General features: G+C 44.1%; 1 protein-coding gene across 5 annotated transcripts in view; it reads left to right on the top strand.

The window, feature by feature from the left end:
- Positions 1–25400, top strand: part of LOC133127304 (abl interactor 1-like) — a 49001-nt gene extending 23601 nt beyond the window's left edge. The window contains exons 3-12 of one of the 5 annotated variants that reach the window (XM_061240082.1): positions 5198–5374; positions 10343–10357; positions 11382–11482; positions 11813–11953; positions 13929–14032; positions 15374–15475; positions 18847–19056; positions 21368–21454; positions 22972–23157; positions 23600–25400. In XM_061240082.1, the coding sequence (XP_061096066.1) occupies positions 5198–5374; positions 10343–10357; positions 11382–11482; positions 11813–11953; positions 13929–14032; positions 15374–15475; positions 18847–19056; positions 21368–21454; positions 22972–23157; positions 23600–23775 (1299 nt within the window). In that variant the 3' untranslated portion in view covers positions 23776–25400. The remainder of the gene's footprint in view (positions 1–5197; positions 5375–10342; positions 10358–11381; positions 11483–11812; positions 11954–13928; positions 14033–15373; positions 15476–18846; positions 19057–21367; positions 21455–22971; positions 23158–23599) is intronic. The other 4 variants (XM_061240083.1, XM_061240085.1, XM_061240084.1 and 1 more) reach the window with 4 other exon arrangements.
- The last annotated feature ends 403 nt before the right edge of the window (positions 25401–25803 follow it).

Below are 25803 nucleotides of genomic sequence, written 5' to 3'. Positions count from 1 at the left end.
TCCTCCCTGGCTCTCTCCGCAGACACATTTTCACATGTTCCGTCTTACGCTGTCCTGAGAAAATCTCGGAGAGGGGGGCGGAGCGCAGAAACGCAGCCGTAAATCCAGAAAGACCCTCTGTCATCGCCGCTCGTTCATGTGTTTTGCTGTAGACTCGTTATCAGCCTTAACCAGGCGCATCTCCCTTTTTGTGTCTGTCTCTGTCTCTGTCTCTGTCTGTCTCAATTCAGTTAAATTCAAATGCCTTGTTGAGTATTAAATATAAACCGGTAAATTTAGCAGAAATTGCTGTAAGAACTATTCATAAAAAATGGAGAACATGTAGGGTTACACATGCAGCTAAGGGGAAAATTGTATTGTATCCAAGTAACTGGAGGAACAATACAATACAAACTGGACACTTTGGCTGGTTTGTCAGTGGACACTGCTTTTAGCAAGCAGCTGTTATTCTCTCACAAGCCCCCCCCCAATCTTTCTCTCTCCCTCTGTCTGTCTTTCTTTCTCTCTCACTCTCTCTTGCTCTTCAATGTGTTGCCACAGCTTTACATAAAGACATTCCATTAAACTTACAATACAGAATGCCTTGAAATGTTTAACATAGCATTATAATAGTTATACGACAATGCATAGTAATTGATAGAACACACACACACACACACCATCAAGCGCAACACACACACCCTCGCGTGCACACACACGCATACACACACTCTGACACACTCACTCTGACACACACACAACCTCTCTCTATCACACATACACACACACGCGCGCATGCACGCACGCACACACTCTCGCTCTTTCTTTCTCTCTCCCCCTCCCATTCGGAGGTCTGCAAAGAGCTCTAAAGGAGACAGGAAGCGGGTGACATTTGCCTGTTCCACCAGTTGCTGAAATGTTAAGGCGTGGTCTTGTTTTTTTTTTTTTTTTTTTTTTTTTTTTTTTTTGGGCTAAAAATAATGATGTGCAGAACATGCTATTCTTAACTGTGGACACATCTGTGCCGTTGGCCTGCCCACACCGTGGCACAGGGGGAGGGTTTTTTCGAGAGCACTGGGCAAACTTTAAACAATTTTGCACGCAGGGCTGGGAGATACTGAATGATGCATACAGATGATGTTGCCAGGCTTGAGAGACCTGCTAAAGCTGCTTTTTAGGCCCAACACACTTCAATCAACTTTTCCTTCCCCCCCCATCATCGGTATTGGTGTTTGAAGTCTTAATATTCCCCCTGAGGAGTCCGACAAGGTTGTCTGAGCCTCACAAATTCCACTCGCACTGGATGATTTACAGGCCCTGCCGTATTTATCTGCGCATTTGTAGTTCGGAAACACTCCAAGTGAACGACACAAACTCTCCCCTTGTCTGGAACCAGTGCAACATCAAAGTGTAAACCACTCAGTGGATCACAAGTCAATGAAGGATATACCAGAAAAGGGGAAGGCCAAATGTTAGCCAGCTTTGCTGGTTGATGCAGAGCAGACTACATCGTATGTGTTGATACTCTGTGTTGACGTGGCGGCAACTGAAAAGCAGTTGGAGCTGTAGTGCTTTAGAAGGGTGACCCTCAACGGAGGCCTGTTTGTTTGGGACTGTAAGATAAGCATTGAGTTTGGCATTCTTTCACCCTCATTCTTCGCTTCTCTCCTCTCCCCCCACCTCCCAAAATCCTCCCACAGTGAAAGAATGGTAGATATCTCTCCCTGTTCCTCCTCTCAAGGCCGCTGTGCCTTGCTGGTTAATGCAGGACTTCAGGCTGCTCACAGGCAGCAGCTGAATGAACTACAAATGAGAATTAACTACAAACTACTGAATGAACTACATACTACTGAATGAACTACAAATGTGAATGAACTACAAACTACTAAATGAACTACAAATGTGTGGGTAGCTCACAAAAACCTTCCAATGCGCTAAAAGAAAGCGACGTGTAGGTCGTACTAGAGTACGGGCCGCAGCGCGTTAGCAGGAAGTATACTCGGGTGACCTCATCATGAAGCTTTTGTGCTGGTCCTTCCTCCTGAACAGGAAGAAGGTAAAGTCACTCTTTCCTCACTTCCCTTTTTTGCAGCAGCTGTCCTGCGATTTATTCTGCCCGAGATTGCTGCTGCAGTCCTGTGTGATTACGCCTTTCCGTCCTTATCTGCCGAAGATAAATGAGTGATTGGCAGGCTTGCGAATTGCAGCGATTCCTCCGTGATTCCCCACAGGATCTGTGGAAGGGCCCGAGCTGGTGTTTGGGGAACATTATGGCTCTTCGGTGCCATGGTGGAGCTGTAAACACTGATTATGTGATTATGAGTGGCTGTGGGCTGGTCAGCTCCTCCGTGCTCCAGAGTCTGCTGCAGGGAGGGGCTCTGGGAGCCAGTCACAGACAGTGCCTGGGCAGGGGAGCTGAAACTCTCTCGCACACAACACACGCACTCTCTCACACCTGCGCGCGCACACACTGACACTCTCTCACACACAACACACGCACATACGTGCAAACACTCTCACACGCAACACACGCACTCTCTCGCACACAACAAGCACATATGGGCAAACTCTCTTACACACAGCACGCGCACATATGCACAAAACTCCCGCACACACAGCACATGCACATACGCGCAAACACTCTCACACGCAACACACGCACTCTCTCACACCCGCGCACACACACTGACACTCTCTCACACGCAACACACGCACTCTCTCACACCCGCGCACACACACTGACACTCTCTCACACACGCACATACGCGCAGACACTCTCTCACACGTAACACACGTACTCTCTCACACCCGCGCACACGCACTGACACTCACACACACAACACACGCACATACGTGCAAACACTCACACGCACTCTCACACAAAACACACGCTCATATGCGCAAACACTCTCACACACAACACGTGCACTCTCTCATACACAACAAGCACATATGGGCAAACACTCTCTCACACACAACACATGCACTCTCTCACACACAACAAGCACATACGCGTAAACGCTCACACCCACGCACACACACGTGCTCTCTTCCTCACACACACCCACCCTCACTATCATTCTCTCGTTCACAAACACACGTGTACACAAAGGCTATCTTTGTCATCCACCCACTCATTTATGCTCACACTCAACACTTATCTTTTCAATTCTTCCTAAATTACATACATGTGGTTATACACACGGTCTCTCACACACTCACAAACACAAGCACACATACTCGCAAAACTATGTTTGTCTCATGCACGCACACACATTTATGCTCCCCCTCAACACGCTCTCTTTCTATGTTGCATACATGTGGTTATGCACTCTCGCACGCATGCAAGGGCAACAAGATCCCGGCGAACCAAATTAACAACAAATAAAATCAAATGTTGCCTTATGTCAGCTGCCTCTAATCAGATCTGTTTCCTGATGCTGAGGTAAGCAAATGTCCTGGAACGCATAACAGTCCTATCCAAACTGGTTCAGTCAGCTATGGTTAGAATATCTGCCATGGCTCGAGGCTCTAGCTTAGTCATACCATTATTGCGCAGCAGAAATATCCTTACAGACCTCCTGCATGGAGTTTATTATGTTAAAGAAATTGGGCTGTATAACACCACAGACACATGGATAAGCTCTGAGCCTTTGGCCGTCTGGGCTTTGGAGAGACGTTAGTGATGACCTCCTCTTTCAGGAAGCGGAATCATCACGGTGTTTCTCTGTCCTTTGAGTGTGACGGTTCTGTAGATGACATCGCATTTCTATGAGCGACATCACTGTTCTGTAAATTACATTGTTCCTTTCTGTAAGTGACATCACTGTTCCATGAACGAGATTGCGTCGCTCTGCGAATAGCGTCACTCTGTGAATTAGGTCACTCTGTCCTACTCTGTGGAGGTTTTCACAGGGAGAGCCACACCCTAGCCAAGCCGTGTGGCAAGCTGCCATTGGGCTGTGTGTCTCTGTCTTCTGGTCTGTTTTCAGGAGTTGTGGGTGGACAGGGTGGTTGGCTTTCTGCTGAGTGAGCCACATGCAGGCAGGGTCACATGACATACACTGGCAGCCTCAGTTAACCCCTTCTTTAGTACTGTCTTTTTTAACACAAGCCTGATCATTATATTGCTGAAACAAGTGAGTGGATGTGCCTGGTGGGCATAGAAACAAAGCCACAACACTGAGCAAATCCTGTTTCAAATTTGATGACAATACCACCACGAAGTATGCATTCTGCTTTGTTTTTCCGAAGCTGCAATATATCCAGGTGGGTTCCCAAATAGGCCTTTTAGACACTTGGTAACCAAAAGATATGGGTGTTATGGGGTGTAAAATACTGCACCTCATATGTTTATATTAAATGCAACTGGAAGAGGACTGCTGCAATGCTAATGAAAAGGAGAAATGCACTGGAAGACCCTAGTGGGAAGTACAGCTAAGAATACAACAAAGATAAGGACTTGAGCCATGTAGATTATTTTGACAATGGATTATATCTGTAAAACCGTTTTTATACAACATAACGTGAAAGCATGATATACACTTATGTAGGAACAACAATAAACCGCTTACATAGCCAAACAAAAGTAGCAATAAAACCACATCTACACCATTCAAACTTACAGAAGGTCTACCAACATGGCTATCAGACCCACAGGATATCCACTAACATATGACGCATCTTTAATCCAGGGTTAAGAATAAAACTCTGTTTATTATCTGTTCATTCTCTCATTATTTCTAGAGTCGTGTTTGCTAGAACGATGTCCGTGGAGGTTCTGTAGGTTTGTTAGCCAGTGTAGATGATGGTGGATGTTCTGTAGGTTTGTTTACCACTGTAGAGTTGTAGCAGTTGAGCACTATTATCCTGTCTGACCTTTTGGCCCACATTTACAGGGGTTTAGTCCATAATTCCCTCCAGATGTTCATTGATAAAGACCGCGAAGACTGTTCATTATATGCTATTTGTGCGTATGCTGCTTACAATAGTTCATTTATATTGGAGGAGCGAACACGGACACAAAACAAATTATGTGTTCACAATGGAGTCATTATGCAATTTGGCATATATTACTCCCTGTAACTGACTTTGTCAACGTGTGTTATCTGTATAACAGGATTAAAAGCTTGGCTTTGTGAATTGCAGCTTCCTTTATTATTCTCATTTACTTTATCTGTTTTTCTCTCACTCTCGTTCCCGTCTTTGTTCATCCCAGACTGTGGACATCCACAAGGAGAAGGTCGCCAGGCGGGAGATTGGAATTCTGACGACGAACAAGAACACGGCGAGGACCCATAAAATCATCGCCCCCGCCAACATGGAGAGACCTGTGAGGTACATTCGGAAGCCCATAGACTACGCGGTGCTGGATGACGTGGGCCATGGAGTCAAGGTGAGGGTATCTCCTTTACGTTCTCTAGGCCAGTGTTTCTCAACTTCAGTCCTCAGGACCCACTTGCCGGAAGGTTCTTGTTGTAACCAGGAACACACACACCTGATTTAACTAATGAAGGGCATTTTCGCTGGTTTGATTGTCTCAGTCATCAAATCAGGTGTGTGAGTTCCTGCTGACGACAAAAACCTTCTGGCAAGTGGGTCCCGAGGACTCGAGCTGAGAAACTCTGCTCTAGCCTGACCCACACAGAGGCGTGCCGTGGATTGTGGGTGCTGTAACCGACCCCTGAAAACATCAGAGTCCTTAATGGACATAATATTGTTTGAAGGATATGGCCGTTCCATTAAAAATGTGAAGCCACGTTTTAGTAGATGTATAAACGAGTGTTTTAAAAGGCACTTATAGACGAGCAGCATCCTTGACGAGCCACTCAATAAGCCGCTCGTATTTCACTCTGGCGTCAGATCCATCACTGAACTTCCTCCTTGGGGGAAGAAGGAATCGCTTTTTCGCCTTAATAGCAGTGTTCCTTCGATCCCTGCTATACAGTGGCACCTCGTCGACAGTTCTTCCTTATAATTTGACTTCCTCAATGTGTACTTTTTTAAGAAAGTCTCAATATACCGACCGCTGGTCAAGGTGACGTCACTGCCACCGCTAGCACAAGTCATGCTCAGTGCATCAGGTTTAGATGGCCCGGGACGGCAACGCTAATTACATCAGATCCCAGACGGCGGGTCTTGCCGCCATCCAACCCCACCACTTCCACCCCTCTCATGAATCAAACGATCGATTGCCCCTGTCAGGGGGATTGAATTAAGTTGCAGTACATTGCTTGCCGTTGTCGTTTTGGTGAATGATAAGCCATGATAATGCAGGTTAAAAGCCCCTTTCCTGCCATACTCCATTTATTTAACCGCAAATCACCAAAGGCACCTTGATTCCCATTGGACCACTGAGTAGTCTCGTTGCTGACGTTAAAGATTCAGGTGACACGTCCCAACCCACCTACACACACACACACACACAAAATGGTCGATGAAGGCTGATTAAATATTTGAAGATCATGAAGCGTAACATGGCAAGGGAGTGGTCCCACCCTAAAAAGTCCCTGCAGTTTTTATAATACGTTCGCAACATTTGGGTGTGGACTTTTTGCTCTAGCAAAATTTCTTGAATCCCACAGTGGATATCTACCACAGCCCTGAGTGGATATTCCTGAGAAAACAAACGCCTGGTGGGCGTCCGTCCCTTAAGCTCCACTGCAGGAAATGTCCCCCTGTGTGCTTTCATGTGGCAGATTCATCTCCTGTCAGAAACACGGTGTTGTTAACGTCTCTTTGCTCTTTCTGAAGTGAAACGCCACTTCAAATTTCACACTTGTCACTTGAAAGAAGTACCTGCTGTGATCCTACAGGGAATGAGCTGGCATAGTTAAATTAAAAAAATATCTTTATTTTTATTTATTTTTTTGTCCACCCTATATGTAAATCTGAAGCATTTATCTGAGGATCGCACTGTATTCTGCTTTAGTTTGAAAAAATCTGTCGGGGCTTTAGCATAATTATTCGCCGATTCCTCAAAGAACCATTTGTCACACCCCTATGAATATATACATGGGGGAATCAATATTGTGGCTTGACCTCTATCCATGTGTTTCTTACATCTGGTGGGGGGTATACACGGTAGCTGTTAACGTGTCACATGAATAGCCAACATTTTATTTAATTTAGTTTTTTAAGCATTAGCATTAGCATTTTTCGAGTGAAGGCCCAGTGCTGTAACTGCTTAGGAGCTGAGGAGTACATCGAATCACTCATCAAATTCTGATGAATAGCATTCAGCCTTACTCCATTTCATAAACGTGAACACGATTTGATTAGTCAATCCACCATTGGATCATCTTGGATAACTGCGCGCACCAGCTCTGCTATAAAGGGCAGATGAATTGCATGCGAAAAACTAGATCATGCTCCTTATATAGACAAAGGGAGGTGGGGCTTTTGCAACGTGTATACTTCCCAATGTAGGCTACGATGGAGCCCACAAAGTTCCAAAAAGTATTTTTATCTTGGGCACGCAAGATGAAAAATAACTTCTGGGGCTTGTACAAAGCCAAATATTTTGTATTCTTGTAATGTAGTCATCTGTAGTTTTTTACTAGCAAATCAAACGTAGCCTGAGCGGCCAAAATGACAGGAGCTGGCAGGTATTTGTAGATAAATAAAATTCATGAGAAGACTTTGAAGCGATTTAGGCTCCTGTGATGCATGTCCGTCCGTACTCCCCTGTGTCTTTTGACGTTCCTCTGATGTGAAACCCGCTATGTACTGTAAAAACCAGGTCATCTGACCACAGTGTCGGCTGTGCTGCTCGTGCCAGTGCGGTAGATGAGATTTGTTTTGCGAATCGGCTGACATTTAATCTAGTCATCTGTTCAGGAATGCAGGAGAGATGTCAGATGTTGTTATTTGATGTTTGTTACAAGTGCTCTTGTCCAGTTTCTGGAGTATCTTGAAGTCTTTTTTTTTGTACTCGCCCAGAAAATGCAAAAAAAAAAAAAGATGAAAATTCTAATCTGAAAACTTTGGTCCTCATCAGTCAACCTGTGGCAAAATTGCACATTTCAGACATCACATTCCAAATGAGAAATGTGGCATTGCTAGCAGTGTACAGAAACGTGCAGTGGTTTTATAATACCACACGCCTGTGTTTTGATACACATTTTGCATATCTTCAACTGTATTCCCTCAACTTCAAATAGCAGAGGATGCCACTTTCAGGGTTACTGGAGTGGAGGTATATGGGAACGGTTGACGACTTAGCTGCGATGTCACATATAAACGCTGGTAAAAGTTATATACGCTTTCGTGTCTGTAAAAATAAAGAGTGGGCAATAAAGAATGAGGAGTAATGGGACTTTATAGAGCGCGGGCTGGGGAAGAGAACGTGAAGGGTGCTGCCGGAGCGGGCAGTAAATTAAGACATTTGTTGGCTGGGAAAGCGAATGCTCCGTACGCCCTGGGTTTCTGGGGCCATCGCACGCTGTCTGTCAGCTCTCTCTGAGGTGCTGGGTTCTCTACGAGTGACCCGGACGCTGTAATGTGGATACAGGCAGCCTTGTGGGGGTGTTTGGCTTCACTTTACAGACAAGCACTAGCTCCCGTGATATTACATACGTGGTGAAACTGCTCTTTCTGGGGGATTTTTGAATGGGTGGGGGAGGAGATTTAACTTACGTCAGATGAAGAGGGGGATATCGCATGAGGATGCACGCCGCTGTGTGAAGCAGATATTGATTGAAGAGGAACGGAGAATTGACTGACATACATTTGATCTGACATCATCATGTACCATGTCATACTGGTACCAAGTTGATGGAAAATTTCTGTCTTACAATTTCATAATTTCTTTTGAGTATATAATTAAGGTGTCTGGGTATGGTTATGAACAATTGAATATGTTGTGGAAAAAATAGAATTTTGCTATGAGCTTTAAGCACAGAGCAAAACCACCTGTGTGGAGTTCTCTTCTTCTTTTCCTCTCTCTCTCCCCTCAAGCTCTCTCCCTTGCTCTGTCTCTCTTTTTACATTTACATTTCACATTTTTGTCATTTGGCAGACGCTTTTAATCCAAAGCGACTTACAAGTGCATAGGTTCTTCCACAAGTTAAAGCATCTCATCCATAACTAGTAAAATACACATGAAGTGTTGTTCTAAACATATAGTCATCATAAGTGCAATTTAAAAAATATATATATATCTTTTTTGGGGTTAGACAAGAGGGATAGGGATATCAGAAAGGGGTGGGAGGACTAAGGTAGAGTTTGAAAAGGTGTGTTTTTAGTCTGCGTCAAAATAGGGGGAGGGATTCTGCTGTCCTGACAGTGGTAGGCAAGTCATTCCACCACTGAGGAACCAGAACGGAAAACAGGCGTGAACGTGCAGCTTGACCGCCAGGTGACTTTTGACTATCTATAATAATTATAATTACACAAATTACACAAATTATAATTTGTAATTTGTGTATAGGGATGTTTTAGTTTGGCTAGGTAAGCAGTGTTTGGCTAGTTAAGGGGTTTGTTCATACAACCGTGTTGCGGTTAAAAAATGTTAAAAAAATATGGTCAAATAGGCCCTGGTCCTTATCTTTGTTGTGCAGGTAGCAGTTGAAATTGTACTCCCCTCTAGGGTCTTTCAGCGCACTTATTCCTGGTTATGGGTATGCACTTTGTTGTACGTCGCTCTGGATAAGAGCGTCTGCCAAATGCCATTAATATAATGTAATAATGTAATGTAATTATAATAACAACAATAATGATAACAATAATGATGATAATAATAATATAATAATTTCCAAAGATAAAGAATTTATCTTTATTTTTTTATTTTTTTACATTTGAACCTGCATTTGCGTTGGTTCAGACCAATTTTCATTAAGTGTGATGGCCTATTTTCTTTTGCTGCTGGATTGCCCACATAAATAATGAATTTGGTACTTTAAATTCTTTCATTCGCACTGTGGAGCGGTCCCCTTACCCCATCTGACTGTAATCCCTCAAGACTCCAGGGTACATCAGAGCTTCATCTGTACTTTAAATATGGCACATATCATAACTACACTGACGACGCCTAGGAAGGTACATTACTGTGATGGCATCGGGTTAATGACCCCAGGAGCTACAATGCTGCTGTTGCTGTTAAAAACAAAGGCATGGATTTAAATTCATCGTGGATTTAAATTCATTTAAATGGCTCAACCCCGTTTTTCGCCTGTTTGGCAAAATTGCGAAATTCCATTGCTGCTGCGGAGAATTTATTGGGCCGAAAGTTAAGCCAGGTGTAATTAGAGCTGTGGAGATGTAGGACTCCTTCAATACACTTAGGGGCCCTTAACCTCTCTGGTGTGGCATTTGTGACGTGCTCTCTCTCTGTCTCTCTCTTTTCTCCTCTACCCACATTAAGTGGCTGAAAGCAAAGGTAAGAGCTGTTTATCACATTACTCATAATGCCATAGTACACTTTTCATAGGCTGCCATTGCCACTCTACTGATCCTGCAATTTATATCCCTCACAAACTGTCAAGATCTTACTTGTATCTCACTGTATCATCATCTTTATATTTGCTTCCCTCATAGTGGTTAATTTCAGAATTTCATCATTTACTTGGGGTTTCCCAGATTAGATTCCCAGAAAGATTTGAATAAGAAAAAAAAAATCCTGTAGTACTCTGCTAATTATATTTATGATGACTTGTGTGTCCTGATACAACAGAGGAAGTTTGTGAGCAATTTAAATGCTTCCCTTTTTGATTTCTCCATTTGGAAATTAAATTTGTTACATGCTGAATTTACCACACTGTCAAAATGATATGCAGTATGTTAAATATTAACCACTATGAAAAATATACTCTGTCAGCTTCTTGGCTTTCAGTTAGCAACTCATTGAATCGCCCATGGCTTCAAGTGACATTTAGAATGATTTTCAGAAGCTAAATCAGAGACTGATCCACAAACATGAGCTAGCAGAAAAGTTTGTGGTTGGACAGAACACACCTTCTAAACTTTTGTGAATTTATCAGGGCCTGTTTCATTAAAACAGGGGCGGCCTGTAGTCTAGTTGCTGAGGTACATGACTGGGACCCTTAATGTTGGTGGTTGAAGCCCCAGTTGGTGGTTATTGTGTAGCTACCATAACATCTGCACAGCTGTTGGGCCCTTGAGCCAGGCTCTTAACCCCATATTGCCCCAGGGGGAATTGTCCCCTTCTTAGTTTAGTTTAAAAAATAACAAAATTAAATAACATATAATAAGTAACAACATTATTTCAAACTAAACACATTTTTTGGCCCGAAAACTATTTGGGTTCTGGGAGACCACTGAACCCACACCCACCCTCACCCTCCATTTTGTGCAGTAACATTCACGGTCTATGTGCATAGGACCGCATGATTCCAACTCGCCACTGGCCCCTCACGTGTTTCTCTCCACCTCTTGCCCTGCAGCAGGGGAACAGCCAGCCGGCCAGAGGAGGGACACTATCGAGAACCAATCCACCCACGCAGAAGCCCCCCAGCCCACCCATGCCAGGGCGTGGCACTCTCGGGTAAGCCTTTCCTCGGGCTGCGCTGCTTCGAAGCGCAAGTGTATCCGGCGGTATTTTTGAGACTGCGTTGGAGAGCTTACTTTGCATGTATCCGCAGACTTTTGGACTACGCCCAAAATGTGGGTTCAGAGATGCAGTCAACACCAAAATGCTTTATGCCTCTGTGTTTACAGGAGCTCTTCTCTATTGTACCCAGCTTTGTGAGAACTTGTTATAAGGGTATAATATCTCTGGTAATATTCTCTATTCTATGGTGGGAGGCTCTATACTTCAGGAGGTTGGATCTGCTCTCCGTGGTCTTGTACTGAAATATCACCCCTTACTCGGCAGACGCAACACACCCTACAAAACCCTGGAACCTGTTAAGCCTCCTGTGGTGCCCAATGACTACATGACCAGCCCCGCCCGCCTGGGCAGCCAGCACAGCCCTGGGCGCACAGCCTCCCTCAACCAGAGACCTAGAACTCACAGGTAACACAGCCTCCCTCAACCACAGGCCCAAAAACTCACAGGTAACACAGCCTCCCTCAACCACAGGCCCAAAAACTCACAGGTAACACAGCCTCCCTCAACCACAGGCCCAAAAACTCACAGGTAACACAGCTTCCCTCAACCAGAGATGTAGAACTCACAGGTAACATAGCCTCCCTCAACCAGAGACCTAGAACTCACAGGTAACCCAGCCTCCCTCAACCAGAGGCCCAAAAACTCACAGGTAACATAGCCTCCCTCAACCAGAGGCCCAAAAACTCACAGGTAGCCCAGCCTCCCTCAATTAGAGGCCCAGAACTCACAATTAAGTCTCATTCACTGACACACAGGTGGGAGATGTAATACTCACTGCTAAGACACTTGGAAGTCAGTGAAACAGCACAGAGCTTAAACTCAGTCTCAACTCAAAATTTGAAGTAAAACTGGCAGCGGCAAGGCTGCTATTCATCACAGAACTGCTGTACTGAGCAGATCGTGGCATTATTTGATTTAGGACATCCTGTATCCTGGGTGTGTGTGCGCGCGTGAGTGCCTATGAGTACATGCGAGTGTGTGTGCCCTTGCAGCACCACACTGCCCTGTCTCAGTCTCCTTTAAGACCACTTTCAGCTGGCCAGCATGTCACCCTCCAGTCAGGGAAAAGACTTTGGCACACATGAAACCCTGTTCCGTGGCCTAGAAAGAGAAGCACGGAATCTTTGTTATCTCAAGATGTCCCTGTGTCAAGTGTGGTGAGCATTCTGGCACAAAATGGCTGCCACTGCATCACCCAGGTGTGTGCTGCACATTGGTGGTGGTTGACGTGAGTTTCCCCTCATCACTGTAAAGCGCTTTGAGTACGAGAAAAGTGCTATATAAATGCATCCATCTATCGCTATCTGTGTCAGCTATCCTTCACTGAGAGGGGAAAGTGAGAGAGAAGGAAAGGGAGGAGAGGATGAGATCATCAGAGATGATTGATTGAAGCTGCTTCATTAGCTGAAAAGGCTTTGGTGCTGATTAGAAAAAACAGCAGAACTCTTGCCCATGGGCATGCTGCCTCCATCAAAAAATTGGTAAATAATATAAACACAGAATCTTTTTTGTGAGTTCTGTGTGTTCTACCAAACTGGCTCGTTACTTGTGTGTAGGCTGAATGGATTATGGTCGTAGTAGTTATTGCAAAGCTTATTTGAACTGTTTTGAATAGCTGTCTTTTATGTACTACTACAACTTTCTACAACTAGCCCTCTGATAATTCACTCAGCACTGCTTTTAATGTGCTTGGAGGTCATTTTCATAGATTAAATCTGTTTATTGATTAGCCATTGCAATCTGGAGTTGGATTTATGGTATGCTTTAAGAGGCTATCTTTCGTTTTTGTCATTTTTTGATTGGGTAGGGGGTTGTAATTTCAGCCGAAAATTTCATCAGCTGGTCAGGAATGGTCCATATGGAAGCATTGTGATATTCCCTGTGTCCTGCAGCATAGTGCTTTGCTTCGTTTGGAAGAGCAGTTTTTCATAGACTGCAAGAATGCCTGTCTCCTCACCAAGCTGTTCCATTTAATTTGATAATTTGGGATGCCTGAGCAAACAAAGGAAGTCATCGCAGAGCATTTTATTTATCGGGTGATGGCTACATTCTGCTGGAATATGCGTGTTTCTATTTGTACACGCACACATGCACACATACACACTGAATGTCATTAATGGAGGAAGGTGCAGTGTGCCAGGCACTGCCACTGGATGAGTGTGTTTGCCCTAGTTGGGCAGGGGGTGTTTGGGTGTAAAAGTCACACACACGTGCAGTGAGTGTGGCTTTTAATATAGGGAGAGGGAGCAGCAAGGTGCGTGATGTCGCAAAATGGCGGTAGGGACCATGGTGTGGTGTCATTATACAGGGGTCAGGGTAGGGTGTCTGTCTGCGCAGCCACAGGGCATGTGACAGCGGGTTTCTACATCTGTCTCCACAGTGGGAGCAGCGGGGGGAGCGGCAGTCGCGAGAACAGCGGGAGCAGCAGCAGTGCGGGCATTCCCTTGGCCGTGCCTACGCCCTCTCCACCCACCATGGCACCAGGTGAGCACTGAGCCTCTTCTGTCTCCACTTCCCTCCAGCCTCCCGGCTCTGCTCTGTCCTCTGTGTCAATGTGAGAAACTCATGTTATCTTGTGATGCCTCTCGCCAAACACCACTTCCGTATTACAGCACCACTGACTCCACCTGCGCTGGTAGCCTCAGAGAAAATCACCAGTCAGACCATGTGCTTGACTTTGTGGGCAAGCAGATTGTTCATGGAACAAAGCCTACATTTGCTACCTGGGAATGATCAAGATTTACCTTACTTCAGTTCAGTTCAGTTCAGTTGAGTTCAGAGTTTAGTTTTACGTTATTAAGTGTTAACCAGTCTCTCATTCTGCTGTTAACCATTGGAGGGGTGGAGGTATGTGCCTGTATGTGCCTGTATGTGCCTGTATGTGCCTGTATGTGCCTGTGTGTGCGTGCGCGTGTGCGTGCGCGTGTGCGTGTGCACGCGTGTGTGCGAGAGAGACGGAGAAAGGGATTCTTCATCACAAAGGTCTCTCTCTAGATGACTGGCTTGTAAAATATGTACAATGTATTCTGTCATCATATTCATAACACATAAATAACTAAATAATGTAAGCATGCCCTTCATTTCATGCCCTTCATTTGTAGCAGTTGTGTCATTGAAAGGATAAAAAGAGGAAAATGGGGGTGTCATAGGGTGTTTCCCTATACTGTAAAAAATGTATCCTCCTTTCCTCCACTCATTTCCTCCCCCCATCCCCCAGTAGAAACAAGGGAGATATGAATGATTTTTTTAGTTTTTAGTTTTGGGATGCACCCCTATTGGGAGATAACGGGGATGTTGAAATGAGGGTGTTATTGACAGGAAGCTCACAGCTAGCACTCAAAAAAGATAGGGGTTCACTTGGTGAAGGCCACATAAGGGCTTTGAAAGAGTTCTTCTAGGTCGGTGTGTGAAGAGGATGGTTTTGTCAACCACAAAGGTGTGTCAAGCCAACCTGTGTAGCAGAACTGTGTGCAGAACAATGTGCGTGCATGTGTGAATGTATGTGTGTATATGTCGGTCAGTGGTCCTCACTCCTGGTCCTGGAAAGCCGCAGGGTGTGCTGGTTTTTGTCTTCACCTTAATATCAGCAACCGGTTCAGACTCAAGAATCCGGGTGAGGTGAGTTAATGTAGCACTTAATTGATCAATTAAAGCAGTTAAGTAACAACAAAAGCCAGCACACCCTGCGGCTCTCCAGAACCAGGAGTGAGGCCCACTGGTGCAAGTGTATGTTACGTGTGGGTGTGTGCAGACACGGACGGGCCTGTCGATGCATAAGGGTATCAACGGGGGCCTGACTCTCCTCTTCTGCCCCGGCTGTTTCAGTACCGTCCATGTCCGCCCCCACGGGGGCCCCTCCACCCCCGCCCCCCCCTCCTCCACCCCCGCTCCCCGGACAGGGCCCCCCCGTGGCCCCGGCTGCGATAGGTGAGACCCTCCACGTCTGCACGCGGAAAACCCGTGGGATCATCGCCCGGCGTGCCCTGCTTGCTTGTCTGTCCGTCGTGTCTGTCTGGTTCCAATCAAAATGATTTGTCAGTCATGCTTTTCACAGGTGGACGGGACTTCCAGCACTATTGCTCTCTCTTCTTCTCTCTCCCTCCCTCCCAGTCATTCTTCCGCATCATGCCTTGAAGGAGTCTCTAATGGCCGGACGGAGTGCAGTGTGTAAACGTTCATTGTTGCCTCCATTACTAGCACTGGTCCCAGGGCACAATGAGCTCATTCTGCAGTGCTGTTGGCGCCGGTGTCGGGTCACACACGTTTGTCCCTTTTTTAAAGTGCAACTTTCTGTTCTTTTAAGGGATTTACAAAGCTGGACTCATGGTGTGGATTCATTTTTGAAAAATATTTTGCCACGTCCCCTTCAAAATAGTTTTTTTGAAAAAATATCTTGGCCAGTGAAATAGCACAAAGGACTCCCTGCTCGAGGTAGCAAAGAGAAACCCTTACTGTGTTTGAGTTGGGCATGGCTAATTGCATTACAAATTGGGAGTCCAGCTGTAATTATATTTAAAGAATGTATATATTTAAAAAAGCTCTCAACATTGTTTTCCTGGATAATTTCTCCACATATTATTCTCCACTGGACCCAAAAGTTGCACTTTAATTAAGAGCTAGAGGTAAAATAAGTCAGTATTTACAGTGACCGTATTCAGTTTAGGTTGTTTTCAGTACAGAACCTGTGCACTGTGTGTTTTATCAGAGACTTCTTCAGCATATGCTCTTTTTAAGATTGTACGGCCTCTATTCAGTCGATGCACAGTTCTCCTTGACCTTTGTGTGAAAATAATTTTGAGCTAGCATATATTCTTTTATTTGCTTACGCAGAGGATTTTGGACTCTGCCCAAGGTACCAAAAGCAGGAATGTAAGAATTTTTCATTATTGGCCAAGGTCAAAGTCCTTTTGCAGTTAGATTGAATAGGGGCCCCATTTTATATATAAAAAAAAATCTTCCAGGTAATTTGGCTACATGACATGCATCTTGTGAGCCTTATTTATATGTGTATGATTGTATTTCACCCCGTGGGTCTGCCAATCTCAAATCAGCTTGTTAATGATGTCATTACATGAATCACATTTGAACTGTCTTGTGGTGTTGGGCTTGCGAAGCATGCGAGTGAGCGTTTGACTATGCCCGACTCAAAGCAACTTCCACACGTTTTACCTTCTTTATTCTACAGCAGTTTTCTTCTTTGTTTTATATCTCATTGCTGACATGTCTGTAAGGCGAGGCTGTGCTTTTTGTGAATGGTGTCTAACTATATGTTACGTGATTACTTTTATTTTCACAGTGTGTTAATAAAAAATCTCAGGAGATTTATTTCGAAGGGGTATGGGATGCGACAAAGATATATATATATATATATATATATATATATATATATATATATATATATATATATATATAATTTATTTTTTCTGTTCCTCTGAGATATCCACCCTACACAAACATCAAACTGTGTAAGCTTCCTCCAAAGAGCTGCTGTTATCTGCTGCTGTAAACAGGAAGCATTTATTTGGACAGAAATTGCTTCTTTATAATCTAGTCCGATCTCTGACCAGGGGTTCTTGTTCAATTTCAAAATAAGAACACTCTGGCCAAAGCTGCTACTTGACATGTCTAGAATCCTTATCACAACCAGGGTTGGCATGGTCCTGAAATTGAGAATTGAAAGAAGTTTCCGGAAAACTATCCACTAACAGACATTTACAGTTACATCTCTCTGATGTACCATCAGCGAAAGAAAAAGGTATTCAGTCTCTCTATTTGTCAACAATCTATTGGCCTACGCCAGAATTGTAGGGCATTGGCAAAATTCAGGACATGGTCAATGGGGTTATGAAACTGGTAAATTGTAAATCGCCATTCTCTGAATCAGAAATTAAAGCAAGCTGTGTGATTGCATGCCCTCTACATACTGCAATAGGAAGCAAAGTGGCTGCTGTAACAAGCAAAAAAACGTTTTAAGAAAATAATTTTTGATATTCCTATATCTTGGAAAGTATTCACTTAAAAATAATTACATTATGAATACACAATTCATAAGTCTTTTTAAACTAGAGTGACCAGACCTAGATAAAATCAAGACTTTCAAGCTTTTTCCTCTCATCTTGACATGTAGAACAGGACACTTTTTGTCCTGATAATTTGCAGGCAGTGCATTTTGGTGACTGAATTATTATTATTTTTTAATGCATTTACAATGTATTGTAATGCTTTCTTTGTAATGGAAATGATTAAAGTCATTCAGTGTGTGCAATTCATCATAACCTAAAACTTTTCACAGAAGGTTGTATGCGTATGCCTATAGTCTACCAAAATTTAAACCAGTGGAAAATATCATTCTTCTAGGCCCCTAGATGGTACTGATTAATTTTTTTTCCTCTTGCTATCTGGTCACCACATTTCTAGCACCTGTGAGGTGTGAACAGTATTTGTACATTCTTGTTGAGCAAGCAGTATTTGAGCCAGTTTTACAACGGTCTTTGGAGTTGACTGTATTATGAAAAGCTCTTGGCCCACAGGTTTGTCGTCTTCTTTAACACATAGATACTGTAATTCACACCAAGCTGCTGGGTAAGTGCTTCAGTTAAAGTTGTGCAAGTGCTCAAGGAACTGTTTGTGACGATGGAGCAAAGGAAACTGACGGCAAGTGTAGATGTGGAAATATTGTTACGTTACGACACAAGCCCTCGAGCCATCTCTTCCCTCTTTGAAGGGTGAGCTTCACAAACCTGTAAAGCCAACCTAAACATTGCAGAAGAGCAGGGGGTCTGTAAAGGGTGCTGTCGCAAGTATAGAATCGCAAGCCTTACAACACGGCCTTTCCGCGGCGGAGGCCGAGGGTGTGACAAGTCGGCACGAGCTCTGGACACCGGACGACTTATCGCGCCCCACGCAGGCAGGATCGAAATCCCTGCTGCAAATGCGCTCTCCTCCTCTCTACTTCCACCCGCGGTTGCATTGCGGTTGGCGCATGGTCGCGCGTGCCCAGCGACCGCGGCCCATGCATTCCTGCTGCTTGCATAACGTGGTGTGGTGCTCATTCCTCGTCAGCGCTTCGACTTCTTTTCTACATCTCGCATCATCCACTCCAGTGCTGCAAGCCTGCTCCTCCCCCTGGTTCTCTGGTTGGCCCTGGTTCTCTGGTTGGCCCTGGTTCTTTGGGGACTGCTCTGCATTTCTTGCCTGGGTAACTGGGTATTGCTCATTTTCCCTATGGGTTCTCTCTCTCTCTCTCTCTCTCTCTGCCTCTTGTCCCCCTCTCTCTTTCCCTTTCTCGGTGTTTGCAGCAGTGGCCCCGGGGCCCGGCCCTGGCCCCATCCCCATGTCCCAGTTCGGCACGCTGTCTCGGCAGATCTCCCGGCACAATTCCACCACCTCCTCGGTCTCCATGGTTTCGGCCACGGGGACGTACAGACGGGCCCCATCCGTCACCTCACAGTTCTCAGTCCAGCAACCGCACGTTAACGGCGGCCCCCAGGCATTCCCCCAGAACTCAAGTAAGGCTCCGTTGGTCTCCCCTGTTTGTTTGTCACGCCTGATAGCCAATCACTACGGGCCTGTCGACAGCTCCACCCACTGCTTTAGACGTCAGCCTCACCTGTGTGTTATGCTCAGTGCCTCCTTTTAGAAAGACAAGTCATGAATGTACGCATAGAGTGCAGCCTACACTAAGTATTAGGACAGTGGTACTTCTGTTGTTTTGGCTCTGTACTCTAATTAATTGATGGATATGAGGTTAAAGTGCACCTTTAATTTGAGGGTATTTACATCCATATTGGGAGATCTGTTTAAGAATTACAGCCCTTTTTATAGGTCCCATATTGCAGGTATAAGTATCTAGTCTTAATTTCCGGTTTATGATAGTCTTTAGTTGTTTATGGTTATGGTTTATGAGTCTGTTATTGTTTTACTGATGTTTGTCATCATGAGGACCAGAGTTGTGCCAATGAACGTCAAGGAAGCCATTATGAGGCAGGTAAATAAGGAACAATCAGTCGGCGTCGAATCCAGTGTGCTACACAGTGCGCTACACAGTGCAGAGCCAAAATGATAGGAAATGTACCACTGTCCAAATACTTACGGACTGCACTGTTTATGCAGCATTACTCATACACTGTACATGCTTTTGGTGTGGTTAACTGGACACTTTTTCACAAAGCATGCAACCGCAATGAATGGGCTCTTTTTTTTTTTTTTTTTTGAGGAAAAGGGTCCGCTTCAGATTGTCATGCTGTCTAGCACTTGCTCACATGCCTCACCCACTACTCGTCAAAGATGGCAGCCATTTGACTGCGTGGAACTCGCATACGAACCCCCTGCCCCATCGGAAGGACACGAGTATTGTGTATTGAATTATTTTGTAGAAAAGTGCAGGATAAGGCTTTATTTGATTCCTTGGAGAGAGGTTTTGCTGTCTTTCCTACAAGTTCAGGATGTCCTTGTGTTTAGAATAAGACGCAGTGCAGCCAGTCAATATCGGCAAATTAAATACGGGCTCAGCTTTTATCCAGGCAATTGGATGAGGCAGCCGGTGCTCCTGTCATTTTTTTTTTTAAGTTAAATATACACCTCCACTCTCTTGATGTAGTCGGCACACAGTCCTCAAGGTGAATTTGGTGCGGGTGGCGCATATATTACGCAGGCTGTTAGTCATAGTTGTCTCCTTAAATACATAGGTCTTTGGTCTTTGGGGCAATGGTTGACCTGTGGCTAAATTGGACTGTCCTGAAGTGGTGCATTTCCTTGAACTGTTGGCACCAATTTTTGATTTGGTGATTTTCCACCTTAGTTGCGAGACGCCATGTTGAAATGTCGCTGGCGGATGTCGACAGGCGTTAGGACAGATGGGCCGGATGTTGTCTGATGAATGTAGAAATCTTTTCTGGAAATTTGCCAGAAAATAAAGCGGTTTAGTCTCCAAGACTTCCCGCTCCTGGCACAGCGTGTCAGTATATCTCTGAGTAGTTTTTTATTTATTTATTTTTTTATATATAAGAAAACCCTGTAACTGTTGCTTGCTGTTAGTTAGAGCTCTGTTGGGTTCTGTTGCTGAACAAGATGCGACTAGACACTGCTTTTCCTGCGTTTCTTGTCTTGCGTTATCCGTAGTCATGGAAATTGAGCGTGGTGTCAGCATAAAGGCAGGGGAGAGGGAATCCTAGAACAACATGCCACTGAATATTGACCAAAAAATATTCTGCTGTTGTACCAATGATTACTGCATTTATATGACCTATTTCAGACTGCTTTACTGTACATACGTAGATGTATATGAGACAAGATATTGTAACTACTGATGTTTTCTATAGAATTATTCTGCTCCTATCAGGAAAAGTAATGTTGCATGATGCTTTGGAGTTGCTTGGAGTGTATATTGTTGCTTTTGGGCACACCTCCACATGCCCCCAATACCAGAAACATCTGTAAAAATTGAGGATATCCATTGCACACAAAACCTCATTGAAAACACAGATGAGGAGTAAAAACCTCCGAAAGTCCACTGTCCCTTTAACAAAACATTCTGGCGATAAATATAAGCATATTTATGTGCCGTTTTGTTCTGTCACCACTTTCAAAACCTTGCTCGCACAAACACCTGTGAACCCCCTCTCCCCACAAACGCGGCGTCGTGTTTGTGTATCTGGGTCGGGGGGGGGGGGGGGGAGAGGCTAACGGTTCCTCTCGCGCTGGGTCTTTTTTTTCCCCCTCACTGTAACTGACGTCTGCTTCCGTTTGTCTCCTGTCTCCACCACTCCTTCTCCTCCTCCTCCACCACCCTTTATTTCATTTTGTTTCGTGGCCACCCAGTGTCTATCGCACCCCCTCCTCCCCCCATGCCTCAGCTGACTCCACAGATACCACTCACAGGCTTTGTGGCCAGGGTGCAGGAGAACAGTAAGTGCACAGCAGCGCCACCTAGCTGCCTCTGAGAGTAGCATGCCTCACACACAGCATGTCACGCCATGGTCGTGCCTGTCCGTCTGTCTGTCTTAGAACAATTCGTGTACATTCCCTTCTGTGTGTATGTGTGTGCTTTTTTTCTGTTTTAGTAGTCCTCTGAAACCCCTCTGACTAGTCTCATTGTGTGTTGACATTTCCATCAATGATGCCTGTTCCTGAGAAGCCAGCCAGCTAAGACAAAATGTTCTCACAATGTTGCTGCCATGTAATGTAACATTGACAAAACATTTCACCGATCTTGTGAGGACATTTTGTGTTAGCTGGACATCAGTGCAGGCCTCAGCCAAGTCAGCTGAAACAAGCAAGAGAACGTAAACCTGCCGTATAGGTGTATGATTGAACGCTGTGCACGCAACGTGTGAATGCCTCTAACACACGCATGTTGGGCATGTCAGAAGCCCTGGATTAACCAAATGCCTCACAATGAATGCTCCCTGCTGCAAATTAGTGCTCTTCATGTTGTTCCTGGAATCATTTGGCTACAAGGTGACTTCAAATAGAGTGCTGGCTTTTGTTTGCAGGGAAAGGCATTTTGTTTATATTAAGGGCGAGGACAGTCCCTGTCATTCGCCCAGGCATGGGATTGTGCGTCAGAAACAATACAGGAATAAAATACAGCATAATTTCAACAGCGTGTGTGAAAACTAAACATACCCAAAACCGTGAACATTTCTACAATTTCTGGCCATTCACGGCCGTACTTTTTCTCCGTCGATCCTTTAAATGACTACTCGATTTCAAGAGCACTTCAGATTGCCCTCAAGAACACACGATGCATGCAGAAGTCAGAGACAGAATTAACCAAGCCGTATATTGCAGACTGCCACCTGCTGGCAGCATGGGTAAGTCAATGTGACTGAACTGAATAATATTGTGTCTATACTGATGGATATTGCAATGTATATTGAAAATAGTATCAGAGAGTCACATTTGTGGAATTTGTGATATTATTTATACATTTCCAAATTACAGGTACATATTAAAGGCAGGTGGACAACACTAGTTGCTTTTTTGACAGAGTAAGTGGAATGGGTAGTAGTCCCTGTGGAGATTTCCTCTGCTGCCCCCTGCTGGGGTCAGGTGGTGCGAGGCCTGGAGCATAGAGAATACAGTATGTGCGTTTTAAACAGTCCTCTCACCTTTTTCACTTCCTGTTAGGCAAAAACCTTGTTCATTTTCAAAGGAAGCGCCTTGAGTACGAGTTCATCTTTCTGAACCGCCATTCTTGAGGAACCGGCATTCTCGGGACCGTAGGTGGAACTAACCTAACCAGGCTCTTGAAACGCCTGCCGCTTTGCCACAACTGCATGGTCCATGTTCTAAGGGCTGCTGTGCATGTGCGCCGACTATACCTCTTCCCAAACTTTCCATCCAGCCCCCCAGGGGCTGGGGGGGAGCAGGCTTGATTATAACCCCCCCCCCTTATCTTTCATCACTCTGCATCGTTCCAGTCGCCGACACCCCCAGCCCCCCGCCCCCTCCTCCCCCGGACGACATCCCGTTGTTCGACGAATCCCCGCCGCCACCCCCTCCGCCGCCGGTTGACTACGAAGACGAGGAGGCGGCCATCGTCAGCTACAACGACCCTTATGCGGACAGCGACCCGCAGTGGGCCCCCAAGACGTACACTGAGAAAGGTGACCCCCCCCCCCGCTCCACAAATCTGAGCCAGGCAGAGATCCAAACTAAAGTTTCAAAGATGCACTCAACTGCATAATTATTGTTTTCTGTATTTAGCATATTGGCTTGGGTGATTTGAGTGCTGAATGATATAATTAGAGAACAGGGCTCACAAGTCGAGGTTGTATGATGCCTGTTGGGTAAATATGCTGCAGCTACTATGAATTGGCATTCAACCCCCACCCGGTTGCCTCAAGGGAACACTTACAAACTATGGTCACATAATGCACATGGTATTACAAACTATGGTCACATGAGGCACATGGTATTACAAACTATGGTCACACAGTGCACATGGTATTACAAATTATGGTATCTTTGTCTCCTGGTATTGTGTGTGATTTGGGGCTGCAGTTACGGGGCTCAACCACTGCTAATCCCCTGCTCTTCCTCCTTTAGTGGTGGCCATATATGACTACACCAAGGACAAGGACGACGAGTTGTCTTTTATGGAAGGGTCAATCATCTATATCATCAAGAAGAACGACGACGGCTGGTTTGAGGGCATCTGCAACGGCGTCACTGGCCTCTTTCCCGGAAACTATGTGGAGTCCATCATGCACTATGCCGACTAAAGGCACCCCTTTTGTTCGGTCATCCCTAGACCATTATAAAAACATAAAACTGGTCTGCAAAAGCATATATAAGTGCATTAGGATATGACAGAATGTTTGTTCTTTATTGAATGGCAAATAAAAAAAATAATCTATTTACTTTTTATGGTGGGGAGATTGTGGGATATAATGCATTACTCTGATGAGGTCCAATGGCTTGGTTCATAACACGCTCGTGTCTGACAGTGCTATGATTTAATTGTATATAATGTTGAGTTGTTGGTAGTGTTACTGTTAATATTGATCAGTGTTCCGAGCAGCAGGTGCCACAAGTGAACAAGTTAAAGCAGGAATTATGTTTTATTATCAGTCAGGTTCTAAATTGTGCCATTTTTCCCTACCTTTCTTACTCTGAAGACACAAGACCAATTAATGCATTTTGGATCCTGAATGCAAACTAAACTGCTTGCCAGAATTGCAGACTTTTTAGAACAGCGTTTCCTGGCTACTCATAATTCCTGAAATGTAGTTAAACCTTGCCGTAAAGCATGCACACAAAGAACTGTATTTGTAACCTATACTGTTAATTCCATTATGCTTCCAGTATATTGTAATATTTACAGTGAGCACTCAAAATTTGTTTTTTTGAATGAGAAGTCTGAAGCATTTGTGGACTTGATTTCTTGAGTCTTATTTTGTTCTGAAATTCCCTAATTTGTATTTAAGACATTTGATATCATTAAATTTACATGATGAATTTTTACATCGAGTTATATATGTAAAGCTAGGCTGCTTTTGTTGGTAAGGTGTCTCAGAAGTCTGGAACTCTTGCCTTTGCTTGATACTGGTGTTGAAACTGTTTAAATGGCCATTCATTACAAATACCAAACCTCAAGTCATTAAAATTTCTGTGGAAAAAAAAAACATGCTTCTTAAAAATGCCAATTGATTTGATATTCTGTGTTGTGTTAATGAGCTCTAGATCAAACATGGATATTGTTGATGTTGCCCACGTGCTCGTTTGGGTTATAAGAATTTCTCATCTGTCACCTAAAAAGCCATACGAGTATTCCATTTTAAAAATTGTAATGAAAACCAATACAACGTATTCCTCTTCCTGAGAAGGAGAACAAGGGACTTCCTGTCAAGGAATTGGTTCATTGAAAAAGTAACATTACTCCATTAATTGTCTGGGTTCATAACTCCTGTCTAGTAATCACCTTTGTTATTAAACGTCCACTGGAACAGAGCAAGGCAGTATCATCTTGTCATCTCTTAGTTTTGTACATTTTCTACATTTTCTAATGTATGAACATAAGTTTGAAACTTACCAGTAAACCTACTTGCGAAGGAAGTCATTCCTTTAGTTTTTCCTCTTCTGGAAAAATCCATCAGGCCAAAACTGACCATGCTTACAGTATATTGATCACCAATGTGTGTTACAGGATATTGCAGCCAATGCCTTGATTCTTCTGTCCGTATGCTTTGGTATATTAACTGCTGAAAAATGCTAAATTCTTTTTTTTTCAGGGAGAGGAATCTAAAACTCCTCTTCCTCCCATAATTTGTATATATAAAAGTATGTTAAAATGAAATTTATGTACAGCTTTTTTTATATAATAAATAATTCTCCTATATACACAAAAGGATACTGTGGTGATTGGCATTGTGTACACAATATAGGTTTAATGTACAAAATCTCAGTGTACATTGCATTGTATGGTTACATTGTGGATATGAGGCCTTGGTTAATATTGATAATATTTACACTAATATCTGAGACATCAAGTTATTAATATGTTGAAATTTATATACAAAAAATAAATGAAAAAAAGGTATGTGCTTTATTGATGATTCAATGGAATAAACCAAAGTATTCTATTTTTCTAATAAAGATTCCACAAAGAATTTTCAGAATTATTAGGACCCCTGTGTTAATACTATGTACACACATCCCTGGCAAAAATTACTGCCATGAGTCTATTCTTGTAATTTGTGATAAGATTACATGTGAACACATTTGGAGGGAATTTGACCATTGGCCTTTCT

Source organism: Conger conger, chromosome 4, assembly GCF_963514075.1.
Source record: "Conger conger chromosome 4, fConCon1.1, whole genome shotgun sequence".
NCBI classification, from domain to species: Eukaryota; Metazoa; Chordata; class Actinopteri; order Anguilliformes; family Congridae; genus Conger; species Conger conger.
This window is presented reverse-complemented; position numbering and strand designations above follow the sequence as displayed.